The sequence below is a fragment of the Oryx dammah genome, unplaced genomic scaffold, assembly GCF_014754425.2.
Source record: "Oryx dammah isolate SB20612 unplaced genomic scaffold, SCBI_Odam_1.1 HiC_scaffold_18, whole genome shotgun sequence".
NCBI classification, from domain to species: Eukaryota; Metazoa; Chordata; class Mammalia; order Artiodactyla; family Bovidae; genus Oryx; species Oryx dammah.
In genome coordinates this window covers 10,571,877-10,598,980 of record NW_024070202.1, presented here as the reverse complement: position 1 = coordinate 10,598,980, position 27,104 = coordinate 10,571,877, and the positions used below count along the sequence as shown (strand labels likewise).

General features: G+C 42.7%; 1 protein-coding gene across 2 annotated transcripts in view; it reads left to right on the top strand.

Annotated features, from left to right (window-relative positions):
- Nucleotides 1–27,104, top strand: part of CDK6 (cyclin dependent kinase 6) — a 258,621-nt gene that overhangs the window by 96,780 nt on the left and 134,737 nt on the right. For both annotated transcript variants that reach the window (XM_040260280.1, XM_040260281.1), the window contains one exon: nt 22,790–22,957. In XM_040260280.1, coding sequence (XP_040116214.1) covers nt 22,790–22,957 — 168 coding nt within the window. The remainder of the gene's footprint in view (nt 1–22,789; nt 22,958–27,104) is intronic.

Here is a 27,104-nt window from a genome sequence, read left to right as displayed (position 1 = left end):
GACATGCTTGGGGCTGACGCGCGGGGATGACCCAGAGAGATGTTGTGGGGAGGGGGGTGGGAGGGGGGTTCATGTTTGGGAACGCATGTACACCTGTGGTGGATTCATGTCAATCTATGCCAAAACCAATACAGAATTGTAAAGTAAAAATTAAAAATAAATAAATAAATTAAAAAAATAAATAAATAAAAATAAATAAATAATGTGAATGTTACATAAACGTAACTAATAGTTTAAAATCTAGAAAGAGGAAATAACATATCTGAGTAGTCACCACATAAGGAAGTATATGACAATATCCTGTGTCACAAAATGACAAAGGCTGCAGGAATTCAGAGGGAAGACCCAGGCCTCACTTCTTGAGGAAAGTAGCAGTTGCATAGTACCTTCAAGGTGCTACTCTGAGATAGGGAGTAGCACACAGCAGCAGAAGCAAAGAGATAACGAGCAGCTGGCTGATCAGGAGATAAATGGCCTTGGGCACATAGGCTCTGGGAAATACGGCAGGCTTTCGGGTGGTGGCTGACATCATCACTGCAGGGTTTAAGTTCTGTTGGCGATGTGCAAACTGCAGGATGCCACTCTGGGAGACGGCGAGGGACAGGGAAGCCTGGCAGCCGCAGTGCATGGGGTCGCGAGGAGTCGGCCACGACTTGGCGTCAGTCAGAGGTGCTGCTGCTCCAGTGGTTTGGGAACGAGATAACCAGGGCCATAGTACAGAAGGAGCATGGTGGTCAAACAGCAAGTGAGGAGGAATTGTGAAGAAAGAGTTACTCATCGAGAGCAGAAAAGGAGAAGCCGAAATAAATAAGTAGAGAGAAATTATCAGTTTGGAGAGGAAAGTGGTTGTTTACTTTAGACTTGTTGAATTTGTCCCAGAGTGAGAAATTATATCTGAGGGCATTGCAAGAACTTGTGGCTGCAACAGCTGAGCCCCAGGTAACCTTTGAGGATTCACGGAATTTAGGAGAGGTGCCAGAAAACTGGGAATGGGAAATGGCCCGTTTTGTGTGTGTGTGTGTGTGTGTGTGTGTGTGTGTGTGTGTGTTTAAAGACAGGAAAAACATGGATTCTACCCAATACAGTGCAGTGAGATTGTTGCTGTTCTTTGGTTATTAAAATGATGAGTTGTGAACATGTAGAAAAATAACTGGTTAGTCACTATGAAAAGCTGTCCAAACATCACTATGATCAGAAATGAAAAGCCACACAATACTGAAATCCTTCTTTTTGGGCAAGCAAAACAAACCAAGAAAAGTTTGGTAATGCCAGGTGTTGTTGAGACCATTGAGAAATGGATAGTCTCAGATACGTCTAGAAGGAGTATCAGTTGGTACAGCATTTTGGAAGCAGTTTGACTGTGTTTATTAAAACTGAAAACACATATATTCAGTGACTAGGCATTTTCACTTCTCAGAGAAACCCTGGTATTAGTTAGTGCAAAGGAGTTATAACTAAGAAACATTCTACTAATAGTGGAAAAAATTGAAATAACGAAGTGTTCATCAGTAGGAGGATGACCAGACAGACCTTGATGGTATGGAATAGTATGTGACAATTGAAAAGAATGGCATACATCTATAAGAAATTACCTTTAAAGCATAGTGTTGAATGAGAAGGGCTTCACAGGTGGCTCAGTGGTAAAGAATTTGACTGCCAGTGCAGGAGTCAAAGGAGACACAGGTTCGATCCCTGGGTCGAGAAGATCCCCTGGAGGAGGAAATCACAACCCACTCCAGTATTCTTGCCTGCAGAATCCCATGGATAAAGGAGCCTGGCGGGCTACAGTCCCTGGGGTTGCAAAGAGTCAGACATGACTGACCATGCATGCACACACGTTGAATGAGGAAAAAGAAAAAAAAAAAAGCGAATAATTTTAGAACTGTAAGTATACCCCAATTCCATGTGTCAGAAGTACACTTGTATATCATAATCCACAGGACCAAGTCTTGCAAAATATACAAACAGACTGATAATGATGGCAGCCTCTTGGAAGAGATTAAGGTTAAAATAGGTGGTAAGTTTGCCAGATTTAGCAAATAAAAATACAGGTATTCAGTAAAATTTTAACTTAAGATGAACAACAAAAATTTTTTTAGCATGAGTAGATTCCAACACAGTTGGGTGTGCTTACACTAAAAATTACTGTTTATCTGAAACTCAAATTTGATTGAACTTCCTACATTTTGTCTGGCAACCCTAGTATGTTTATTTATAACACAAATATATTTAGAGATTCTTTGTATGATAAAAAGTAAGATTTAAATGTATACAGAGAAAAATGTACTAATCACTAGGTGTTTGCTTAGTTTCATTAAGAAATTGTCCTTGGATCTAGTCTCATCTCCATGTCAGATAGCATTGCAAACTGATAGATTAAAAGAAATATATATATATACACACACACACAAGATTTTTATTGAAAAAGACTGCATCTGAACCCCCAGCATTCAGCAGACTGCCGGCGATTTTCTTTTGCCCTGTATTCAATTTTATGAGTGTTTATTGGATGGCTGAATGGATAAATAAATTGTAGTATGAAGCATATTTTTGACATAATTGTGAAAAAACAACAGATTTATCAGCAGCATGGGTTTCTGAAAGAATGGAGCCACATTTTAAATTTCTCATGGAAAATTGTTTTCAAACCAGAATATACTACCCCAACGTTATCTAATTTAATCTTTATAACAATCCTGTGAGGATAAATACTGTTTTATTAAAGAAGAAACAGAATCACAAAGGTTAAATATTGTTATTTCCTCAGTTCTAAGATGCCCTTTGGGGATACCTTTTTGGTCACTGTTGATGGGCTTCCATCATGAGTGAGCTGTTACTGACTGCACCTGTGCTTGAGAATTTGCAGAATTAGTCAATGACCTGGATAAAATTCCTGAAGATAACAGGGAGCTTGACTTCTTGCCCATCGATACTCTTGATTGTACAGAGGGTAAAATTGTGTGGGAAACACAGACGTGGAGAATTTTGAGTGGAAGCATAGTATGAAGGTGCTGAACTATGAGTGTAGAGAAATTTTTGGAATACCTAAATAATTATTCCACTTAAATTTTCAGTTTAATGTGTGTTCAAGAATGATACATGAGGGCTTCCCTGGGGGCTCAGTGGTAAAGAATCGACCTGCCAATGCGGGAGACACAGGTTCAATCCCTGGTCCAGGAAGATCCCACGTGCCGCAGAGCAGCCAAGCCCATGTGCCGCAACTTCTGCGCCTGTGCTCTAGAGCCCAGAAGGCGCAACTACTGAAGCTGCAACCCCCTCGAGCCTGTGCTCCACAACAAGAGAAGGCAACGCAATAAGAAACCCACACACCACAGCTCGACAGTAGCCCCTGCTCTCTGCAACTAGAGAAGAACCTGCACAGCAACGAAGACGTGGCACGGCCAAGTCAGTAAATGAATAAATGAAACTTTTTTTTTTTTTAAGAATGATCCATGATGAAAATCCACATCTGAAGACAGCTACAGAGCCGTTTTAACTTCTGTAACTAAAGCTCCTATATGACAGAAAAGAGTTGTTTCATCATTTACTTGGAGATTATTTTTCTTTCTTAGTATGCCTTGAAATAACAGTAAATCTTAAAATAGATGATGTCTTATTTACATTTAATGCACAAAGGTACTCAGGGTCTCCCTGTGGAAGAGGTCCGGAGTCAGAACCTCATAAGCCTGTACCCTGAATCACCATAGTCCACCGTGAGGTGAAAGGGAGGGATTGAACACTTCTAATCTTGTTCATAATTAACTCGACATTTTGTGTCTCAAGAAATTGAGAATTATCAAGGAATTTGCAGTGATAAAAATGTGTGTGTTAGTCACTCAGTTGTGTCTGACTTTTTGCAACCCCATGGATTGTAGCCCACCAGGCTCCTCTGTCCATGGGATTTTCCAGGCAAGAATACTGGAATGGGTAGCCATTCCCTTCTCCAGGGGATCTTCCAGACTCAGAGCTCAAACCCAGGTCTCCTGCTTTGCAGGCAGATTCTTTGCTGTCTGAGCCATCAGACACAAAAATATTGTGTTCTTAATATTATTTGGAGAAACATCGATTCTTCCAAATATTGAACACTTAATGCTATTCAAAGCACTTATACACCTGTCTGTTACCTGATTATTATAATAGGATATGAAAACCATGTTTCATCCTCCCATATACTAATGAAGAAACTCATACATGTAGAAAGTAGGTGAAGCTGTTTTTCTTCTTGGCTTTGCAAGTGGCACTTGTGGTAAAGAACCCACCTGCCAGTGCAGGAGACATAAAAGACGTGGGTTCAACCCCTGGGTCAGGAAGATCCGCTGGAGGAGAGCATGGCAGCTCACTCCAGTATTCTTATCTGGAGAATCCCATGGCGAGAGAAGTCTGGCCAGCTGCAGTCCATGGGGTCGCAAAGAGTCAGACGTGCCTGAAGCAGCTTAGCACGCATTATACTACTCAGGCGTAAGAAGAAGAAGGTTCCAAAGGAAAACAGAGATCTCTCTCTAGTCCATAAGGCCTCTAATGATGTGTCTACCGGAGAGGTCCCTGCAAAGCATGCCTCAACTGGAAAAATTCCCAGATGTGGATGAATATTGGAAAGATAAGGATTTTTTTTTCTAATTGAGGTATAGGAGACGTAATAAAGTTGATGCACTGATCTCAGCTGTGCATAAACTTGATTTTTTTTTCTTTTTTGCTAATATAATAACTATCCAGATCAAGGAGAATATTTCCAAATGCTTCTTCCCGACCATCCCCAATCTACAAGCCCTTCCCTGAAGATAATCACTCACTGGCTTATATCATATAAAAGTATGTAGTGTTTTGTGTGTAGATTCTATTACTCAATATCCTGTCTGTGAGATAAATTTTTGTTCTTCTGTGTACCAGTAGTCCTGCCAAACAGTTTCTCAAGTGGTTTAAACTGTTTTCTTTTTGCATCAGTGCTATGGGAGAGTCATTTGCTGCATATCTACGTCAACACCTGGTGTTGTCAACTTAAGCCATTGTAGTGATATCTTGTTATGCTTTTAATATTCAATGCTGTGAAGACTAATCAGGGTAAGCACCTTTTCATAAGCTCTGGACAGTTGAAGTTCCTCTTTCGTGAAACGCGGGTTCTGACTTTTCACCATTTTTAAACATTGGTCATGTGCCTTTTTCTGATTGATTTTTAGGAGTTCTCTATACATTGTGGGTAATGAGCATCAGGCATGATTCAGTCCTCTCCAGGACCTCTCTTACATTGTCGTCTAGTCTCTCAGATGTGTCCAACTCTTTGTGACCCCATGCACTGCAACATGCCAGGCTTCCCTGTCCTGCACTCTCTTCCGGAGTTTGCTCTAACTAATGACCGTTTGTCCGTTGAGTCAGTGATGCCATCCAAGCATCTTATCCTCTCTTGCCCTCTTCTCCTCTTGCCCTCAGTCTTTCCCAGAATCAGGGCCTTTTCTAGTGAGTCAGCTCTTTGCATCAGGTTCCCAAAGTATTGGAGCTTTAGCTTCACCAGCAATCCTTCCAATGAATATTCAGGACTGATTTCCTTTAGGATTGACTAGCTTGATCTCCTTGCTGTCCCAGGGATGCTCAAGAGTCTTCTCCAGCACCACAGTTCAAAAGCATCAGTTCTTCGGTACTCAGTCTTCTTTATGGTCCAACTCTCCCATCTGTATCTGACTACTGGAATATAGGGACGTTTGTAAGCAAAGTGATGTCTCTGCGTTTTAATATGCTGTCTAGATTTGTCATAGCTTTTCTAACAAGGAGCAAGCATCTTTTAATTTTGTGGCTGCAGTCACCGTTCACAGTGATTTTGGAGCCCAGGAAAATAAAATCTGTCACTCTTTCCACTTTTTCCCCATCTGAACTCAACATTCAGAAAACTAAGATCATGTCATCCTGTCCCATCACTTCACGGCAAACAGATGGGGGAAAAGTGGACCTCTCTCACTGCTGATCGTTTTAAAAATGCACAGAGACAAAATGTTTCCCTAATGCCTTTTTAGCCTATTTTGACAACTCATGATATGGCATTCAAATATTGGTACATTTTAAGTTTCCGGTAAAGTGTTTTTAACTATGAACTAAATATATGGGATAGGTAGTGAAGCCTCATAGCTAGGCTTTTAACTGTTAAAAACTTTCACTTCCAGTCTGCATCTTGTCTACAAAAAAATTGCTGAAAATACAGTGCCAGAAGAGAAGAATTTTATGAACTTTAAGGATGCAAAAGCAATTCTTTTTTAGCTTATCCATTTTACGTGTGTGTGTGTGTGTGTGTGTGTGTTGGGGAATGCAAATACCATATCCCTCTTAAAAGTACTATAAATATAAAATGAAAGTAAACTATGTTGAAGTATAAGCTAGTAAGAAAACACCAGTAAGTGCTGTTAGGCCTGGCACCTCTGGGCTAATAGCAAGTGTCACGTCTGACAGTCTGTAGTGACCCTAAAATCTCTCTAGAAACTGGCTTCCAGCGTTACAGGCCAGTGAAAACACGTCAGAAACCATTTTGAAAGATCATGTATGGCGATTCCAACAAAGAATAGGAAAGAAGCAGGGACTGGAAACAGCCGAGGCAGGTAAAGTCTGGTTGTGATAGGTCCGTTGTTGTTTAGTCGCCAAGTCGTGTCCACCTCTTTGTGGCCCAGTGGACTGGAGCCCAACAGGCTGCTCTGTCCATGGAATTCCCCAGCAAGAATACCGGAGTGGGTTGCCATGCCCTCCTCCAGAGGACCGTCCCAAACCAGCAACCAAAACCGTGTCTCCTGCACTGGGAAGCAGGTTTTTTCCCCTGAGCCACAAGGGAAGCCCCTGTGATGGGTGCTACTTGGGATATTTCGCATTAGTTATTTTGCCTGCAGACTTTTAAACTTTTGATTCTCAGCCTAAAGAAAGTTTGGGGTTGTTCCGAGAGGGCATTATTGATTTAGCCTTCATTCTGTTGATAAAATATTTCAGTGTGCATGTGGTAAGCCATTTCAGTCATGTCTGACTCTTTGTGACGCTATGGACTGCAACCTGTCAGGCTGCTCTGTCCATGGAATTCCCCAGGCAAGAATACCGGAGTGGGTTGCCATGGCCTCCTGCAGGGAGTCTTCCTGACCCAGGGATTGAACCTGCGTCTCTTATGTCTCCTGCACTGGCAGGTGGGTTCTTTACCACTAGCGCCATGTGAATAGATAAATATTCCAACAGTTAGATTAAATAAGAGTCTAAAAAACAATCTGTTCGTATCATTAGCTCTTCCCTTAAATGGATTACTTCACTGTCTTTCTGAACCATCTCTTTCTCTTACTAGTAAAACTGTTTTATTTATTGAGCACCAGTTCTTCTGTAGGATCTGTGTCAGGAAGTGGAGGTTTTTAAAAAAACACCTGAGTAAGCTGTACTCATAAGTTGTAAGCAGCAGTAGTCTGTTGAAGACATAAAGCAACACTGTTAACTGTAAGTAGAAAAAGAGCTATCATTTCTTAGAAAATTCTGAAGCATTCTGATTTTTGTTTCTGTGGTGTATTTTATAAATGATCCTTGTAGGATTGTTCTTGTTTCATAAACTTGATCAGAGACACTATTTTTTTTTTTATTTTCAACAGTATAGCATTTCTGGCTAGTAACTTAAAAATTGTCATTAGTAAAAGGGACATTTGGGATTTTTCTGGTAACGCAGTGGATACGAATCCACCTGCCAATGCAGGGGACATGGGTCCTCTCTCTGGTCTGGAGAGATTCCACATGCTGCGAGCGACTAAGCTCCTGCACCACAAGTACTGAAGCCCAGGCACCCTGGAGCCACACTCCGTAACTACTGAGGCTGTGTGCTGCAACCACTGAAGCCCGAGCCCCTGGAGCTTGTGCTCCCCAACAGGAGAAGCCACCTCAATGGGAAGCTCGCACACCGCAGCAGACCCAGTGCAACCTACAAAAGGGGGGGGACTTAAATACATTTATATGTGTAATTTTAACTGGCAACTTTAGAAGAGAACAGAAAAGTAAAAACACCTGTAATTCTACCACTTTAAGAACTTGACATGAAAAAGCAGAAGTCTCCCCTCTTTGTTCCTCCTCTTTACACCTACGTCCAGAGGCTACACCCTTTAACTGTAGCTGTGCCTCCTTCTGGGCTTCTGTACATTTTTATCTGTGTTCACATGGGGTTGGTGGCTTCCCAGGTGGCACAAGTGATAAAGCACCTACCTGCCAGGAGACATAAGAGATACGGTTCGATCCCTGGGTCAGGAAGTTCCCCTGGAGGAGGACATGGCAACCCATTCCAGTATTCTTGCCTGGAGAATCTCCTGCACAAAGAGGCCTGGTGAGCTACCGTCCATAGGGTCAACAAAGAGTCTGAAGTTGTGACTGAAGCAACTAAGCAGGCTGGGTTGGTAGAGTTATGAGATAAAGACTTTCAGTTAAATCTGAATTTCAACAAACCACAAAAAAATTGTTCATATAAATATGTCCTTTATATTGTAAGGGACATATTTAAACTAAAATTGTATCTGTTGGTTATCTAAAATTCCAAGTTAACTCGGTGTCCTGTGTTTGATCTGGCCCCCATAACGCAGACATGTTCACACATACACAAATATGTACACTTTCCTTTTATCAAAATAGAATCAAACTGTATGTGTTACCCAAAGGCATGTTCTTTTACTTATTAATTTATCTAGTTAGCGTGTTAGAATCACCCAGGTTCTTTCTAATGGCTGCTTGTTATTACATTGTAGACTCATCACAATTTATTAAACTATTCCCTCATTGGTAGACATTTTAAGTGGGTTTTTTGGTTGTTGTTTTTTTATTCTTTCAGACAAAATAGCATTGACCCACTTGTATTGACTTAGTCTGAACTGTGCTGTTGGTCCTGTTGGGTGAATTCCTAGAAATGGAATTGCTGGGTCATAGCACATTGTCAAAACATGGTTTGCTCATTACCTTCAAACTATTCACTGAACAGCTGAAGAGGCCACGCGTACCTGGGGTACCTGGTCGGGTGGAGCCGGTCCTGGGTGGGAGGCTCCTTCCTGACCTCACAGAATCGGCCTCCTGTCTGCTCCACCAGGAGGGCCGTGAGACCAGGCACGGTGGTTCTCCAGCTGAGCACAGTGCCTACCTCCAGAGCTGGCCTGGGACAACAAACTTGGACTCGTTACTGAGTCTACTCAAGGGGTGGCTGTGAAATTAAAGAAATAGTGTATGTAGAATGCCTGAGTTAAAAAACACATCTGTAAAATGCCCCTTTGTTTTTCTCAACCCACTCACATTTCTAGGTTCTTCCTTAGCATCAAGGGGCTCTAGTCTGGGGAGGAAGATATCCTGGTGACAGAAAAGCAGGGTATATTCCCTAACAGAACTACACCTGAGTGCTATGGGATGATAGAAGGGGGCGCCAGGCTTAGCCTGTGGGTGTGAGGAGGTCAAGATCTTGGCCAAGATCTTCTTAAAGTAAGTTCTGGAAGACAGATGGCAAAGAATAGGATGGATAAGATACGTGCATTGTGGAGCAGGATGGTGGAGGGACTCCCCAGGCACAGGGAGTAGCATTGCAGAGGGACAAAGATAGCACAGAGCTAATCATCTTCAGGGCATAGAAACAGCTGGAAATGGAACCAGAGGCAGATCAGGATCAGACATGAAAGTACTTGAGGAAAGAAAAAAAAAAAAAGAAAGTACTTGAGGAAGCAGCCAGATTCTACCTTTGTCTTCTAGTGAATAGTAGGTGACTTCTGTACGAAGAAGATTTCCATTTCAGAAATATCATTTAGTTAACATTATGGGGAAGAGAGAAGATTTTAAATGCATGCTTAAATCTAAAGACAGGGGCTGTGTTGGGACACATTGCAGTCATACAGGCAAGAGATACTGGCGACGCGAGAAGGAATGTAGACAGGATTTGAAAGGAAATTTAGGAATCACATTACTAGGACTGGTTGGGTGGAGGGAAGGGATCTAAAATGTCTGTCAGATTTGTGGATCAATCCTTTGGGTGGACAGGGGTGCCAGTATTTAAGATAAGAAGTGCAGGCTGCAGAGTTTGATCACGGTGACGAAACTGTGTTGCTATCTGAGGACATAACTGAGATCAGTCGCTGTGGAATATTCTAGAAAAGCTGAGCAGGAAGCATTGACATTTGCATGTCTGACCCTCAGAGGAGAGGGCCCATCTGCCAGTATGACTTTGGGTGCTCAGAGTATAACTGTTGGAGCCAGGAATGAGTGAGGTGAGGCGGTGAAGGCAGAATTCAGAATTCTTTTGAGACACATGACTGGAAACACACACACAAACGCTGCATGTTTGTGGTAACTGTTGTGGACAGCAAAAGGGAGCTTGCCAGAGACTCAGAGAAGGTGCTGCTGAAAGCCCAGGTGGAACTGGAGACTAGGACAGGTTCCCAGTCTTAATCGTAGAAGTCGGGGTGGCCAGGTGTTCACTAAGGTGAGGCCTTGGAGGATCAGTGGAAGATGATTTTTGTGGTTCCTGGAAAGAGAATGATCCAAAAGTCTAACTGGGAATTTGAGGTGGGCTGGGAAAAAGATTTAAAGACTGGAGGGGTATGTTCACGACCAGCATCCTCACAGGGAGGGAGGGAGAGGATGGGACGAATTGAGTGGTGTGCACTGCCGTGGGGAAAGTGTGGGAAGCTGGGGAGTTGCTGTATAGCCCAGGGAGCTCGGCCTAGCATTCTCTGATGACTTAGCGGGTGGGACAGGCTGGGGGTGGGGCATGAGATTCATAAGGCAGGGGACATATACACACTTAGAGCTGATTCACTTGGTTGTGGCTCAGTGGTAGAGAATCTGCCTGCCAGGCAGGTTCAGTCTCTGGGTCAGAAAGATCCCCTGAAGAAGGAAATGGCAAAACACTTTAGTATTCTTGCCTGAAGAATTGCACGGACAGAGAAGCCTGGTGGGCTGCAGTCCGCGGGGTCACAAAGGTTGGACACGACTGAGCCCCTAAATCACCACCCTGTGTTGTACAGCCGAAACCATCACTACACTGCAAAACAATTATCCTCCAATTACTTTTTTTTTAATAATAATAATAAAAAAATAAAAGACCATGATCCTGCATTTAGGGGAGAGGCATCCTTAAACCAGAACAACACTTCTTGTATAAAATTTGCCTCTGCTTGGTACCTGGGTGCTCCTAAGACGAAGCTTCCTAGCCTTGGTGCCACCCATCTTTCCCTAGACAATTCCTATCGCATTGGCTATTTTAACACTAACGTGCTGAATTCTTTGTACAGTAAGATAGTCATTAGATTCTGAACCAAGTGTTGGGTGTTTTGTTTACTCTCGCCTTGGCGAATGCTCTTCCATTCCCCTTAGCCTAAAGATCCCGTTTTCTCTTGCCTCCCTGCTTTTTGTGTACAGATATGACCACCCAGAGGCTCTTCTTCCTGTCCATGGAAGAACTTATTAGCCAGGAGCATTTGTTCCTCTGTCCCCTGGGGATGCATTTGCTGCCTCTCTCCTAACAGGCTGCCAGCTTAAAAACTCAGTCCTTGAAACAACACGAACTAGCAACTGCTGAAGCGCCGCCTCTTCTGAGCCCCCAGCTGTGCACGCGGCTTGACCCAGAACAGATAACACACACAGATGTGTTTATGGGAAGGAGGCACGAACATTCTCAGGGTGTTGTTTTCGGCTTCTCACCACTGCAGGGATTTCTTCTCTTTTTCAAGGAAGAGGTGCATTGTGGTAAGCACTGTTTTATGACCTATAATAAAAACCCTTGTAAAGACCATTTTTTGGACCCAAAGAAACTAAGTGTTCTTTTCGGTCCTCTCCTCCTCTCTGTATTGAAATGCACACAGTTCAGCATTAATGCATAACATAATGGAATAATATCACAAATTCTCATTCTTATTTAAGCCAGGAAAGCAACCAAAGTTAATTATATAAGAAAATCCATTAGGAATGTGTTTCCGTACTTAGTAGTAGCTTCTGAACAAATATGTTGATTAAGTAAAAAGCTATACTGCATTTTATAGCATATTGTTATTATCTCATGGAAACACCCATAGTTCCATTTGAGGGAACCTCAACAGAAAAGTCAGTCCCCAGGAATAGGTTAAAAAGCAATGTGAAGCCACCTTAGAAAGTTGGGTCTTACACAAAAAGAGACGTGAAATACATTCAGTGAATAGGAACAGGTTTCTAAGGACCCTTCAGGACCTAAAATGCTAGCAATGTTTAGTTTTTCAAAATTAAGAACAGGCGACAATAACACTTGATTTAAACTTCCCTGGTGGCTCAGACGGTAAAGCGTCTGCCTGCCCTGCAGGAGACCTGGGTTCAATCCCTGGGTCAGGAAGATCCTCTGGAGAAGGAAATGGCACCCCACTCCAGTACTCTTGCCTGGAAAATCCCATGGACGGAGGAGCGTAGTAGGGTACAGTCCATGGGGTCGCAAAGAGCCAGACACGACTGAGCGACTTCACTCACTGTAGAAACTACTTTAAAGATGTGCCCTCTGGTATGCACACGGTAGTGTTTGTTGACGTTGGTGGCTCAGTGGTAAAGAAACCACGTGCCAGTGCAGGAGACACAAGAGATGTGGGTTTGATCCCTGGACTGAGAGGATCCCCTGGAGAAGGAGATGACAGCTCCCTCCAGTATTCTCGCCTGGGACATCCATAGACCGAGGAGCCCGGCGGGCTGCAGGCTCCAGAGTCAAACACGACTGAGCAACTGAGCACCACCACCACAATGACTGTTTGGAAAGCTGGCGATTGTTCACGTCTCAACCGGAGAAACTAGATGAGTCTAAACCTAGGGTGTTGCTGGACACCACTGCTCATGGCAAGTCCTCCTCTTGATTTCATGGCACCAGTTCTGAACCCAGTGGACAAGCCAGGAAATTCACACAGTGTTTTTCGTTCTCACAGCCACCCTCAAGAGAGTGTTATCCCCATTTTACAGATGAGGAAACCGAGGCTGGATGCGAGGGAAGGGAAGGTAGGCGTTAAGTAGCGGGCCCAAGGACACCCAGTGTCTAACTGGGAGATGTAGCAGATCCCTCAGAAGATGGCTCCCTAAAGTTGACCTCTGGAAACAAGCATTAACAGATTGCATTCGTCTCTTGGATTGCCTTTCCCCTCTTTACTTTTTCTAGTGTTCTGGTTCAGATTCCTGTTATCTCATGTCTTACGTCTTTTTTTTCCCCTTGTATTTTGATTTTTCTACATTTTAATAGTGAATATGCGTTACATTTCTAATCAGACACTTAGCATATCTTTCCTTTCTGAAGAACAGTGCAGAGGAGGGAGGGATCCCACGTGAAATGCCGTGGCAGGATTCAGTTAAGAGTAGAAGTTCTTGATTGTGACAAGTCAAATGCTTATTGGTGATCTTGCAAGAGCCATTGCATTTCCATTCACGGTATGGATGTGGTGTGGGTGGGAAATGAGAAAGCGTGCACCCTAAAGACCGTTGGCCAAGGAAGGAAGGGGGTTGCTTGGGTTGTTCATGGTCAAGGGACAATAGAAGGGGAAGTCCCAGATACAGAAGGAAAGGCAATGGTTAGTGGAGCGAGGGCAGGACTTGAGGAAGCTGGAATGAAGGAGACTGAGAGCACAGGAGGAAGATGAACACTGCAGGGAAGGGAGGGAGGCTTTCCCACCAGGAAGCGAGGGAGACGGGTAGATGCCAGTGCTCATCAACGTGTGGGCGGCGCCCAGGACGTTGATAGCATCCCTTGGCGGCCTGTGTTTCTCTCTCAAGTGGAATGCACTCTAGTGTGCTCAGAGAGGAAGAGAGGTGATGAGTAGAGAGACAGCAGTGAGAATTTCACCTACAGGGACACCACAAGAGCTAACTAGGGACCTGTACAATCCCTGGCAGCACCGTCATCATCAGGGTTAGAGACTGACTTCATATTAACAGTGGACACGTATGTGGTCATTTCCCCACTTAACAGCTCTCTGAAGCACAGGTAGAACAGCTGAGAAAGACAGCATTTGCGCTAATTGAGGTTAATCTTTGCATAGAGGATGAGATAGAATGACCTTAGAACTGAAGAGGTGAGGGAATTGACAGATTTAACAAATGATGCTTGAAGAAGTTGCTTTCCACATTTAATTAATTATGCTAAGCAGTTTATGTGAATTTAAGTGGTATTTTGACCTTCAAATAAATTTAATTAAAGTGACTTTTACAGTTTTAATTAAAAAAATAAAAGATCAAGGTTAAGTAATAACATGTTCCTGACTTTAGCCATGGTAGTAGATGGCACAGAATGGAATAGAGTTGAAGAAGTCCAAGTTTCCTGAAGCTAAGGGGGCTGGGGGGCTGTGTTTCATTGGGGGGCCGGGGTTAAATGAAAGGTAGTGACCTGAACAGGTTTTAGTTAATATAATTTGAGTTGTTAATATAATTTTCAGTTATAGAACAGATTACAATTGTTCTTACAAGTTGTAAGAACAGTTGATGGCAAGTTGTGGAACACTTGATGAAGAAATGTCTTGAAGTAAGAGCATTATTTTCGGGGGAATTCCCTGGCAGGCCAGTGGTTAGGAGGCTGTGCTTCCACTTCAGGGGGCCCAGGTTCAACCCCTGGTCAGGGAACGAAGATCCCACAAGCCAATTTTTGGGCTTCCCTGGTGAAGAATCTGCCTGCAGTGTGGGAGACCTGGGTTCAATCCCTCGGTTGGGAAGATCCCCTGGAGGAGGGAACAGCTACCCACTCCAGTATTCTGGCCTGGAGAATCCCATGAACTGTATAGTCCATGGGGTTGCAAAGAGTTAGACATGGCTGAGCAACTTTCACTTTCAAGAGCATTATTGGGCTTCCCAGGTGACGCTAGTGGTAAAGAACCCACCTGCCAATGTAGGAGACTTACGAGACTCGGTTTCCCATCTCTGGGTTGGGAAGATCCCCTGGAGGAGGCAATGACAACTCAGTCCAGTATTCTTGTCTGGAGAATCCCATGGACAGAGGAGCCTGGCGGGCTCCAGTTCACAGGGTTGCAAAGAGTTGGACACAACAAGCGACTTAGCAAGCACGCACGCAAGAGCATTATTGCCCTAACTACGAGGCCAGTGGTGGGCAGCCCCAGACTCGATCCTGCTATTCAGTGATGTCCTCAGAGACCAGACTCTTTCCCTCACTACACTCTGGCATTGCCTGCATGCAGATGAAATCTCCCTTTCCATGTCAAGGTGGTTGCTACAGTCTCAAGTCCATGCCCTCAAGCAATAGCATTTAGTGTAAGGTGCACAGGTGGAGAGTGAGAGCTAAGTGATGAGGAGGCAGTACAGCAGAGAGTTTTCTGCAGTGTTCTTACTAGGGGAAAAATACTTTCTGAAATGTGCCTACATGTCTCAGTAGCTAGGACTGGGTCTCTGGATCCACTCCTAGCAAAAAGGAATGTGACTGCCAGGGATCAGTCCTTCCTGACTGGCACCCAACAGCGTAGGCAGACAATCACATGCTCCATATACTCTTTGGAAAAGCAACGTCTCTAATATAGTATCTCATTTGGAGAGGAGGCAAGTATGGAGTGAGAGACAAGCTTTAAGATGAGGGAAATGAGAAGGAAAATGCAGGAAGACAAGCTATTTTGTCCAGATGCAGTCATTAAAAAGCATACTGTTGGGGACGTCCCCGGTGGTTGGGTGGTTAAGAATCCACCTTGCAATGCAGGGTTTGATCCTTTGTCAGGGAACTAAGATCCTAGGTGCTGCTAAACAGGTAAGCCCGCACACTCCTGAGCCCGTGGGCCACAACTAGAGAGTCTGTGGGCCACAACGAAAGATCCCACACAACTAAGACCCAACACAGCGAATTAATTAAAAAAAAAAACTGTTTAAGAAAAGCATACTGTTAAATTTTTTTATTATGAAGAATATGTTTTGAAATGGGGAAATAGCCACAGTATATTGTTAAATGATTTTAAAAGGATCACAAAACAGTGTGATCTCTGTTTTGTCTAGAACAAAAACCATTTTGAGTCATTAGCCAGCAACTAAGCACTTATACTTTGTATTTTCTTATTTATGCATGTCAGTTTTTGTATCCCGATCTGAGGAAGTTATAATTGACATTGCTATCTGTAGTTTCAGTTCCCAGTGACTTTCCAGTCTGGGTTAGGAATAGCCATCATGATGAGGTAATGATTCCTTCTTTTCGATGGTCCATTTAGCCATTGCATTGTCCCTCAAACACCAACAATATTTCCAAGTTTGGTGAACATCAGTTGTGATTTTCTTATTTCCACTTAGTTGGGACTGATTCTTTTCTTACTCAGCATTATCATCAGTTCCAGGATTGAATAATACATATGGCTCCTTTTTATGCTCTTTTCAGAATACGTATTTTGTTAATAAAATTTATGTAGGAAATGACTTTTACTGTGCTTTCATCCAGTTTCCTCGAAGCAGTGGAAGTAGGAGAGCCAGCACCTGCAATGAGGGGCTTTGCCTTTGTTTCTGCTGAAGAACCCCCAGGCCAGGCATCCCTTTCTTCAGCCGTCTCACCTCCTCCCTTTGGAAGCTAATGGCCCATGACTTGTGGCTAATCTTCAGGGCCTCCCATTTATTCCTTACTTTTAATTTACCAGTTTTACTTTCTAGCTGATCTGAAGCTTTAAGACTCCCGCTTTAGCCCTCCTCTTGCCTTTTTTGGAATTTGTTTTGCCCTTTGTGATTTGAGGTGAAGCATTCTGTGGGTTCTCCTGAGGCCCAGAGTGGGGAGTTTAGAATGCCGTCTTTTGCAGCCCAGTGTTAACACTGTGACTCGATCAGTGACAGCGGGAGAAGCCACTGTCAGGCTTTGGAGTGGAGTACAGTGTAGACAGTACGCCAAGCTTAATACAGTGACTTCAGGCAGATTCCCCTTAAGCACAGAAGTGGGAGGAATGAGTGAGATCGCCTGTGAGTGAATGAAGCCACCTGATAGGCTGCCCAGGACCAGCCATTGTTACCCATTACTTCATTGCTTCTGCAGTAATATTGTACCACATTTTACAGAACTGTGATTTTTTTTTTTTTTTTAAGATCCTGGGACTAGATTCAGCAATCCACTTGTGGGCCTATATACCCGAAATTATTGAAAGCAGGGTCACAAAGAGATACTTATATTTATATACCTACATTCGTAGCATATTCTTACAGTAACCAAAATAATACAAGTTCATCCTTCAGCAGATGAATGGATAAGCAAAATGTCATCAATCCAGACAGCAGAATATTATTCAGCTTTAAAAGGAAGGAAACTCTGACACACGCTACGACATGGATGAACTTTGAGGACATTGCACTAAATGAAATAAGCCAGTCACAAGACCAAATACGTTATGATTCCACTTACATGAGCTATCTAGAGTAGCCAGATTCATAGAGACAGAGGATAGAGGAGTGGTTGCCAGGGTCCGGGAGGAAGGGAGCAGTGAAGAGCTGTGTAGTGGGTATAGAGTTTCAGTTTTGCAAGACAGAAAAGTTCAGGAGATTGGTTATACAGCAGTTTGAATATACTTACCACTAAACTATACACTTGAAATCGGTTAAGGTGGGAAATTTTATATATATCTTACCACAATTAACATTTCAATATATGTACTTGTTATCAACAAAAAGAGGAAAAAGAAAGAGATCCTGAGACTAGCCCTCACTATCGCCAATAGTCCTCTGCTTTATGATTCTGTCGTCATGGGATCTTTGCTTCTGTTCTTATAGTGTAGCATGTAGTGTTAGTCGCGCGGTCGCGTCCGCCTCTCTGTGACCCTCTGGACTGTAGCCCGCCAGGCTCCTCTGTCCGTGGAGTCTCCTAGGCAAGAATGCTGGAGTGGGTTGCCGTGCCCTCCTCCAGGGGATCTTCCCGACCCACGGGTTGAACCTGATTCTACTGCACTACAGGCATGTCAACATGTTATTGGTTTAGTGTTGTTTAAAAAACACAAAAACCTTTGTTGTGTTGATCTGTGCGATTCCTCTAACATCCTTCATAAGAAACAGACTGGATAGGAGATCTTTGTATGAAACAACAAGTCGTTTATAAAGACGCTTCTGTTAAAACTTGGATAACAAATTTGAAAAGACTGTGGTTTATACATTCTAAGGAGAAAAAAGTGATTAACTTTGTACAAGCCGTATATGTCTTAACTGTTTAAATCAATAAACTACTGACATATTTTTGTTGCTGAAACCCGAGGGTGTGAATCCGTCGCTTAGATTTAGGTAGATATATCCAAAAGTCCAGAATTGTCTATTGAGAGCTGTCATTTCTGTGATTTACTTTATGGTATATAAGTTGGTGTTTTAAGTACCTTTTGAAACTTTATTTTACCGCTGGGAAAAAAAGACCCAATGATAAAACTTTTTCCCATTAGAAAAGCTTGAGGTAGATTTTCAGTTTGCTTGTTTTGTTCTCAAAGAAACACGAGAATTAGAGCTCTAGAACGCCTAAGAGAAACTAACTGTTGCTACAAGGCTTTGAAGGCTTCTGGTGTTCAGATTGAAGTCCGGAGTCTTTTTAAGGGCATTGCCAAGGACGAAACCCCATCTGAAGTCTCTAGGAGCCAGACTTCATTCCAGGATGGTGTCCTGTTGAAACAGGCTCCCACGTCACATGTTTCAGAAAGACAGAATGAGGGCCCCCAGTGACTGTTTATCATTAGTGGGACTAGACATTCAAACCTTTTATACCAGAATTGGGCACTATAACATTAAAAGGTTTTAAACCTATGTTTAACTTAATTGGCAGTATCCGTAGTTTCATTGCATTGCATCACTGGGATTACTGTGAAATATTTGAGTCTTGTATAAGACAGATTAATTTAGATTAAAATCTTGAGGAGCTAATTTAAAAGTATGTCTCACGATACTATAAATTGAGATGGAACAGATAATAAGCTTAAGTAGAGAATCCTTTGAGATGTCTTTGATCAAAGCACTTGCGATGCTGAAGGAAAGGTGTTTTTTTTCCCTTTCTTTGTTTAGTGTTACAGTTTATTCATTCATGTCATTCTCAGAAATTGGGACCAGAGTTCTTATTCTTATTTGTGACCAGAGTTATAAGTCCATCAAACTGCAGTGCATCAGTGCATTGGAATTAGTGAAGGAAACGAGATTTTTGGCAATTTTTTTAAAAAAAATCATTAACTCAAGATTCGCTAGTTCAAAACTCAAATTGTAGCTGGATGTTTTGGGTTTAAAAGAAAACCCAGTTTGCTAACAAAAAAAATAAGTAGCCTGATAAAATCTAAAGAGTGGTAATTCTTACACAGAACCAACTCTTTATACATAGGTGTCATTTACATGGAATCAAACGTTAGACCAGAATATGTGTTCTCACTGCCTAAACTGCTTTCATATGATGTTAACAAGTCATTTTTATCTACATTTGCCTTTAAATAGAGGAGACCTACACTCTTAGAATAAGTAGCAAAATAACACAGCCTGAAACCAAATAATAATGATTATGGCATAGAAAGAAAACTATGCAGCCACTAAAAATCATATTGTATAAAAACGTTACATTTTAGAAGAATTTTGTTGAAGTGGTAGAATATTCAAAATGAATTGTTAAATCTTTATAAAGCAACTGTAAAATGTGTACTGAATAATAACAATTTCTATTTTAAAATGTGTTATATTTATATATTAATGTTATATATATTGATATGTAATATATATGAATATTATATTATATTATATTATTCTATATTTATATAGAATGCTTCAGTATTAAATAGAATTATAAGATATTTACACCTGCAGACATACCAGTATCTGTTTAAAAGACATGAAAGACAAAGTTATTTAACAGTAGAGTTTTCTGTTTTCTGAGTGGTGTGGTTTTGCATGATTTTTTTTCTTCCTCTGGATTTTTAATTAATTTTAAAAAAACATTTCTACATGCATTAAGCATGGACCAATTTTATAACTAAGAAAAATATAGTATGTGCTATGAAGTGAAAGTCTCTTAGTCGTGTCTGACTTTTTGTGACCTCATGGACAGAATACTAGAGTTGGCAGCTGTTTCCTTCTCCAAGGGATCATCATGACCCAGGAGTCAAACCAGGGTCTTCTGTGCTGCAGGCAGATTCTTAACAGCTGAGCTACCAGGGCTGTGTAAATACACAAATGAAAGCAGTATACATGTATTTAGACTTAGGTGGCTCAGTCAGTAAAGAATCCGCCTGCAATGCAGGAGACCTGGGTTCGATCCCTGGGCTGGGAAGATCTCCTTGGAGGAGGGCTTGGCAACCCACTCCAGTATTCTTGCCTGGAGAATCCCCATGGACAGAGGAGACTGGTGGGCTGTAGTCCATAGAGCTGCAAAGAGTCGGACATGACTGAGCGACTAAGCGCACCACACAGTTCAGGCTTTTCATAAATTTCAGTTCAGTTCAGTTGCTCAGTCGTGTCCGACTCTTTGCAACCCCATGGACCGCAGAACGCCAGGCCTCCCTGTCCATCACCAACTGCCGGAGTCTACCCAAACCCATGTCCATTGAGTCAGTGATGCCATCGAACCATCTCATCCTCTGTCGCCCCCTTCTCCTCCTGCCCTCAATCTTTCCCAGCATCAGGGTCTTTTCAGATGAGTCAGCTCTCCGCATCAGGTGGCCAAAGTATTGGAGTTTCATCTTTAGCATCAGCCCTTCCAGTGAACACCCAGGACTGATCTGCTTTAGGATGGACTGGTTGGATCTCCTTACAGTTCAAGGGACTCTCAAGAGTCTTCTCCAACATATAAATTTTAATGGGCCTTATTAGTAATTACTTGGTTCAGATTTTTACATATTTATTCTACTCATTGGCTGCTTACACTGTTTGAACACTGACACATGAATCAAGCACATTTATTCTTGGTACTGTTTGAAAGGGTTGTGCTTAGTGTATAAGAAGCTAACGATGGCAAGCCAGCATGACATTACGTTAGCTTAGTCGTGCTGTTTAAAATCCACTGCTTACAAGTCGTGTGCATGTGTTTCCAATAAAGACTTGTGTGCCACAGAAGATTACTTTCATTAACATTTTGTGCTTCACTTTCACACTCTTGTTTATTCATTGCAAGTTGCTTTACCCTCAGTGGTTCTTAAGCCCTGGACCACTGTCCCTCCACAGTGCAGTCTGATCTTTTCATCTTTGGAAACTTAGAAGGTAACCCCGGCCAGTTCATCAGGTCCGTTTAGGTGGAGCTCAGAAAGAACTCCAGTTCTCCTGTATCATCTCCACTCAGTGCTTTGTTCACTGACCTTGCGATAGTGGGCACATTTTCCTCTGGTTATTTCTGACTCCGTCTCCCTTAGGAAACGGGACACTTCACCAATAATCATTTGTTTCCTGCAAACTACAAACCTCTTCACATGCATTACTTCATTTAAATCTCGTATTATGAAAAGCCCCATTTTCTCCTTTTTATAGGTGGAAAACGCAGGCTTTGGTTTTGAATAAGCCAGGAGCTAAAGATAGAACTCCCCTGAAGAAAATACCAATACTATAAGGACTAACCAAATAGAGCCCAACTGATGAACAAGTGTGTGCTCACCGCCCCTCCCAGCTCGGAAGCCCCCGATGCTGCCTACGCATTTTTCTAACCCTCATGAGAGCCGAATTAATTCCATCCTCCCTTTATACGCATTCTCACAGTATTATCGTGGGGTGGAGGGGGTAGGTCAGTCTTGCGAACCTCCAGATTTCAAAGGGTCACATCACGTTCACTATCTGAAATTCCTACCATCCAGCACTGCTTCTGAGTTTAAAATATTGTACCTGCTTTTATAAGTTCTAGAATTAGAAGGTGTGACGTTGGTCCATGCTGCCAGATTCTGTCAGCAGTCACTGCTTCCTGCAGCCATTGCTCTCCAAGCAGTGATCCTGTGCAGTAGGTTTTGTCACTTTACTGTTCTTATGGACAGAAAAAGGGAGGCTTGGTGAGGTTAAACTGCTTACCTGGTTTTCCATACTCATATGATCATTAATCTAATAAAGGAGTGCCTTGGGAATTAGAATCCAGTTTTCCTGGACTCTGGTTCAAATCAAGACTCTGGTTTTTGTGTTTTTTTTTTTTTTTTCTTTTTTTTGCTAGTGGTGTTACTTTGGGCTAATTACATACACCTACTATGTATCAGCTTTTTGACCTGTGGAATGGGTTGATAATGCTCTTTTCCTTAGTGTTGTGGTATGGATTAAGTGAATTACTAAAGCAGTACTTGACACATAGTGACTGCTGAATAATAGGTGCTATAAAAATATTGAGAACTACCATTGCTGTTGTCATTGTTTACTGGATCTTAATTGTTGAAATCATGTGTTAAATCATATAAACATATGTGAAGTGAAAAATATCCCTCTCTCGCCAACTACTTTCTCTCCCCACCATTAGCCCTGGACACCAGAATATTTCCTATGTCATCTGAAACTTTTTTTTTTTTTTAATATTTATTTGGCTTCACCAGGCCTTAGTTGCAGCACAGGGGATCTTTAGTTGAGGCACGTGAACGTTTTAATTGTGGCATGTGGGATCTAGTTCCCTGACCAGGGATCGAACCTGAGCTCCCTGCACTGGGAGTGTGGTGTTAGCCGCTGGACCACCAGGGGAGTCCCTGAAGTTATTTTTTAAATCATCCTTTCATTAATAAAATATGGGTGGAGAGTGACACTTTTTGTGGTAATGTTGAGCGTGGGAGAGTAGAGCTGTAGAAAGGGGACAGATTCATTCATTCAGCAGGTATTTATCAAATGCTTTGTATGTGCCAAACACTATTCTAAGTCCTGAGAATTCAGCATGTTGAATTTCTCTTTTGGCGATTGGTTGATTTTGTTTTTCGGTTTCATGTAGGATATGATGTTTCAGCTTCTCCGAGGCCTGGACTTTCTTCATTCTCACCGAGTGGTGCATCGTGATCTAAAACCACAGAACATTCTGGTGACCAGCAGTGGACAAATAAAGCTGGCTGACTTCGGCCTTGCTCGCATCTACAGTTTTCAGATGGCTCTTACCTCAGTGGTGAGTAGGAAGCACTGTTCTTTCCTTCAACTTCGTTTTCCTCTTTGAAATGACAGACTGCCCCCATTCCAGGCCCCTAATGTTATTACTACTGCCCGTGGTCTGTTTGTGGACAGAATGTCTTTGCACTTTTTATATGGTAGGAAGAGAGTGTTCTGCTTACAACTGCAGACACATCCGGGCTGGGCCTATTGTGGACAGAACCCATTGCAGAAATAGACCGTTGCTTCTTAGCCACTAGAAAGGAATCAGTTACAAGTTTCCCAATGGTTTTGCCATATGGCTTTTTGCCATAACCACTGTTTTCAGAGCTGCATATATAGTGTCTGGGGAGACACAGCTCAAGGTCAGGGAGGAGAGCGTGCCAAGAACATACCCCTATCCTAGTCTGAGAAACAGCCAGGTACCTGCCCAGGTGTGTGAAAGCACTCCTGTGAGGCTGTGGTGTCGACTGTGAAGAAGAGATTGAATTTACAGTGAACTTGGATGATCCACGAGCAGGCAGCACCACCCCGCTGCAAGACGCCTTCCTCCAAGCCGAAACACAAGCGCAGACCCACAGGCTCTATTTTGGTGAAGAAGGACAGTTGTAATCTGGGTTTTTTGTCTCATAAAACCATAATAGCCGCTGGCTTTGGTTAGCTTCTGTTTCTGTTAACGTAGTTCATTGTTTCCGAGATGAATTTTGGTGAAAATGCACTCAAAATATATAACAGGAACCTGGAAGTAAGCGCTAATAAACCCTTGTCTTTGAAGGGCCTGTTTTACATACAGTGAATTCATGCATAGATTTTTTTTTTTTTAAGCCAGGGAATGTCCCTTTGCTGGGCTACTTATTCGGGGCAGGACGCAGCTGTGTGGATGTGGACTTGGAGAATCCTTTTGGTTCCATGAACACTACCAACATTGCCATCAAAGCTTTAGATTAAGCCTTAAGTAAAAGAATCTTCTTGGGGCAATAGGCCATTGTCTAGGTATTATCCGTCTTTTTAAAAAATTAATTATTTTAATCGGAGGCTAATAACTGTACAGTATTGTGATGGTTTTTGCCATATATTGACATGAATCAGCCACGGGCGCACATGTGTCCCCCGTCCCGAAGCTTGCTCCCACCTCCCTGCCCATCCCATCCCTCTGGGTTGTCCCAGTGCACAGCTCTGAGTGCCCTGCTTCATGGATTGAACCTGAACTGGTGATCTGGTTCACATATGGTAATATACATGTTTCAAGATGGTAACGACGACTATATGCGAGACAGCAAAAGAGACACAGATATAAAGTCTCTTTTGGACTCTGTGGGAGAAGGTGAGGGAGGGATGATTTGAGAGAATAGCATTGAAACATGTATATTACCGTATCGTCCATCTTTTAGCCTCACAGTGGTTCTCAGTCAAGGGTGGCGCTGGAGGGAGGCGGGAGGGGAAACGTGGTTGAGAAATGTATGACAGCATCTTTGGTCATCGTAACAACTTGGGGGTGGAGGCAGCTGCAAGGTGGCTAATATTCTGCTTAACAAAGAATTGCCTCCGCAAATTCCAGTAATGCCTCAGCTCAGAAGTAGAAATTCAGGAGGGGAGTTGGAAATTCTCAGAGAGAACTTGCCTTATAAACACACTCAATTTGCGAAAGTATTCTGCTTCCTCATCCCCGAAATACAGATTCTGGAACCTGGTACACGTCAGATCACGTGATTTCCCAGTGTTCTATACTGTACCTAGGGCAAGAACGTTTTTTTACAGAGGATTCCTTTGAATGCGTCACCACTGTTGAGAGATAAGCATTCTTGTTTCCTGTTTGCCCAACACGCACTGTCACTTTTGAGAACATTGGGCACAAAATGGTGTTTAAAGGACACATCTCCGATTTGGGTGGTGTCAAGGGAGCCCTTGTATGCTTATATAATCGCACCACAAAGGGCTGAGTCTGTGTGTTTCCCCAGTTGGAAGGGTGAGGTAGGCTGCGGCTTCCCTAGGAAGTAGTTTTGTATGTTGTTTTGGGGCCCTGGGGAGAAGCTTGAATAGGCTTTGCGATCTGGACAGATGATGGAAGGAACTGGTCTCCTTGGGTTGATTAATTGAAGGAAGGATGAGCCATAACTGAGCCACTTTATTTTAATCCCCCCTCAACGGGGCACTGAAAACCGTAAATAAAAATAGGAAACCCAGTTGGGTTTGTTTTGATTTTTTTTTTTTTCCTTCTTCTTAAATTTGAGGAATGATAGCCCAGCTTGTGCATAACACCAATTAACATTCCATTCTCACTGAAAGTTGATATGTTCAGACAGGAAAATGGAGACAAATGATTTCATACAGAAAAGGGGAAAGGCAATCATAAATACCTGATTTTTCAGTATCTAGCTTGTACTGTATACTCTATACTTCTTACGTGACATAAAATAATTCTTATGTGACATAAAATAAAAAGGATTAGCAACCAGAAAAGACACTGGAACAAATTGAGATTTTACTTGAAACAGTAATAGCTGAAATTTAATGTTAAGAGTAAAGAGTATGATTCCTGTAGAATGCTACATTAAATTTTTTCCTACTGTTTGATATTTTTCTTTTTAAGGGACAATCCATTTCTGTAGTGATACATTGGTTTACATACACATGGTGACGTGTAGACTTGGAATTATTTTCTTCAGACTGAACTGGTATTTTGAGGTGTTTTTTTTTTGTATTTCTCAAAGAGAAAAAAGAGTACATTCCACTTCCTGGAAATATGCATATTTTAGTGGGTTATGTCATATAGGAACTGGGAATCAACTTGATTTGTGGAATGTTAAAGAAATTACAAGTTAACTGATTCGAAACTGACATTTTACAACCATGAGAAATGCTAATATATTACTTCTGTTCCAAAGCCTGACTCAGATTTCCCCTTTTGGTACCCCCTGCAGAAATTAAGCACACCTTCCTCCTGCATTATTTCCAAAGAAACATCTTATTAATGCCTTTCCTAAGACTTGTCTTGTTTGTAATTATTTAGGGATTTTGTTTATCAAGCTGTAAGTTCCTTAGAGGAGTTGGCCTTTGGGGTAGAAATTAATTTAGGACAGTCATAAGTCTGGACTCTAGTTGTGGCTGAAGTTGGTGTAACATAGGGGCCAAGCAATCTGGTTTGGCTTGTCTTCATCTGATAAGGAGGAGGCTGGAAATGGCAACCCACTCCAGTATTCTTGCCTGGAGAGTCCCATGGACGGAGGAGCTTGGTGGGCTACAGTCCCCGGGTCGTAAAGAGTCGGACATGACTGAGCAACTTCACTTCACTTATGTGCCTTTAGGGCTTCCCTGGTGGGTCAGTGGTAAAGAATCTGCCTGCTGATGCAGGAGACTCGAATTCGATCCTTGGATCAGGAAGGTCCCCTGGAGATGGAAATGACAACCCACTTCAGTATTCTTGCCTGGGAAATCTCATGGACAGAGGAGCCTGGTGGGCTACAGTCTGCTACTAAGCTGCTAAGTCGCTTCAGTCGTGTCTGACTCTGTGCGACCCCATAGACGGCAGCCCACCCAGCTCTCCCGTCCCTGGGATTCTCCAGGCAAGAACACTGGAGTGGGTTGCCATTTCCTTCTCCAACGTGTGAAAGTGAAAGTGAAGTCGTGTCCGACTCCTAGCGATCCCATGGACTGCAGCCTACCAGGCTCCTCCATCCATGGGACCTTCCCGGCAAGAGTACTGGAGTGGGTTGCCATTGCCTTCTACAGTCTAAGGGGTTGCAAAGAGTCAGACACAACTTAGTAACTCAACAACAATAAAGTGCCCTTAACTGGGTGCCTTCCCCATGACACAAAGGTGTCTTAGGAAAAATTGGGTTCTTGCTATTCAGTATACAATCAGGTATGCACATGTAACCTCAAAGGGAAAAGTGGTTTATACTTGTTTCTGTAAATGGTACAGAATCAAGATGTGGATGGCTACAGTGAAGACCTTAGAACCAGGCAGGAGGGTCCCCTGGCCTGGGTTTCACAATTTGGCGGAGGTGGCCCTGCTCTAGCCATGCCTCCCTTGATGAGGACAGAATCCAGGTACCTCTCAGAGTCTGAGACCCCCACGCTCAGCCAGCCAAACGCAAGGCTTTGGAGTTATGGAATGGGAATCACACAAGCTCTTCTCTTCTTCCTAAAAGCACATCAGGCCACCA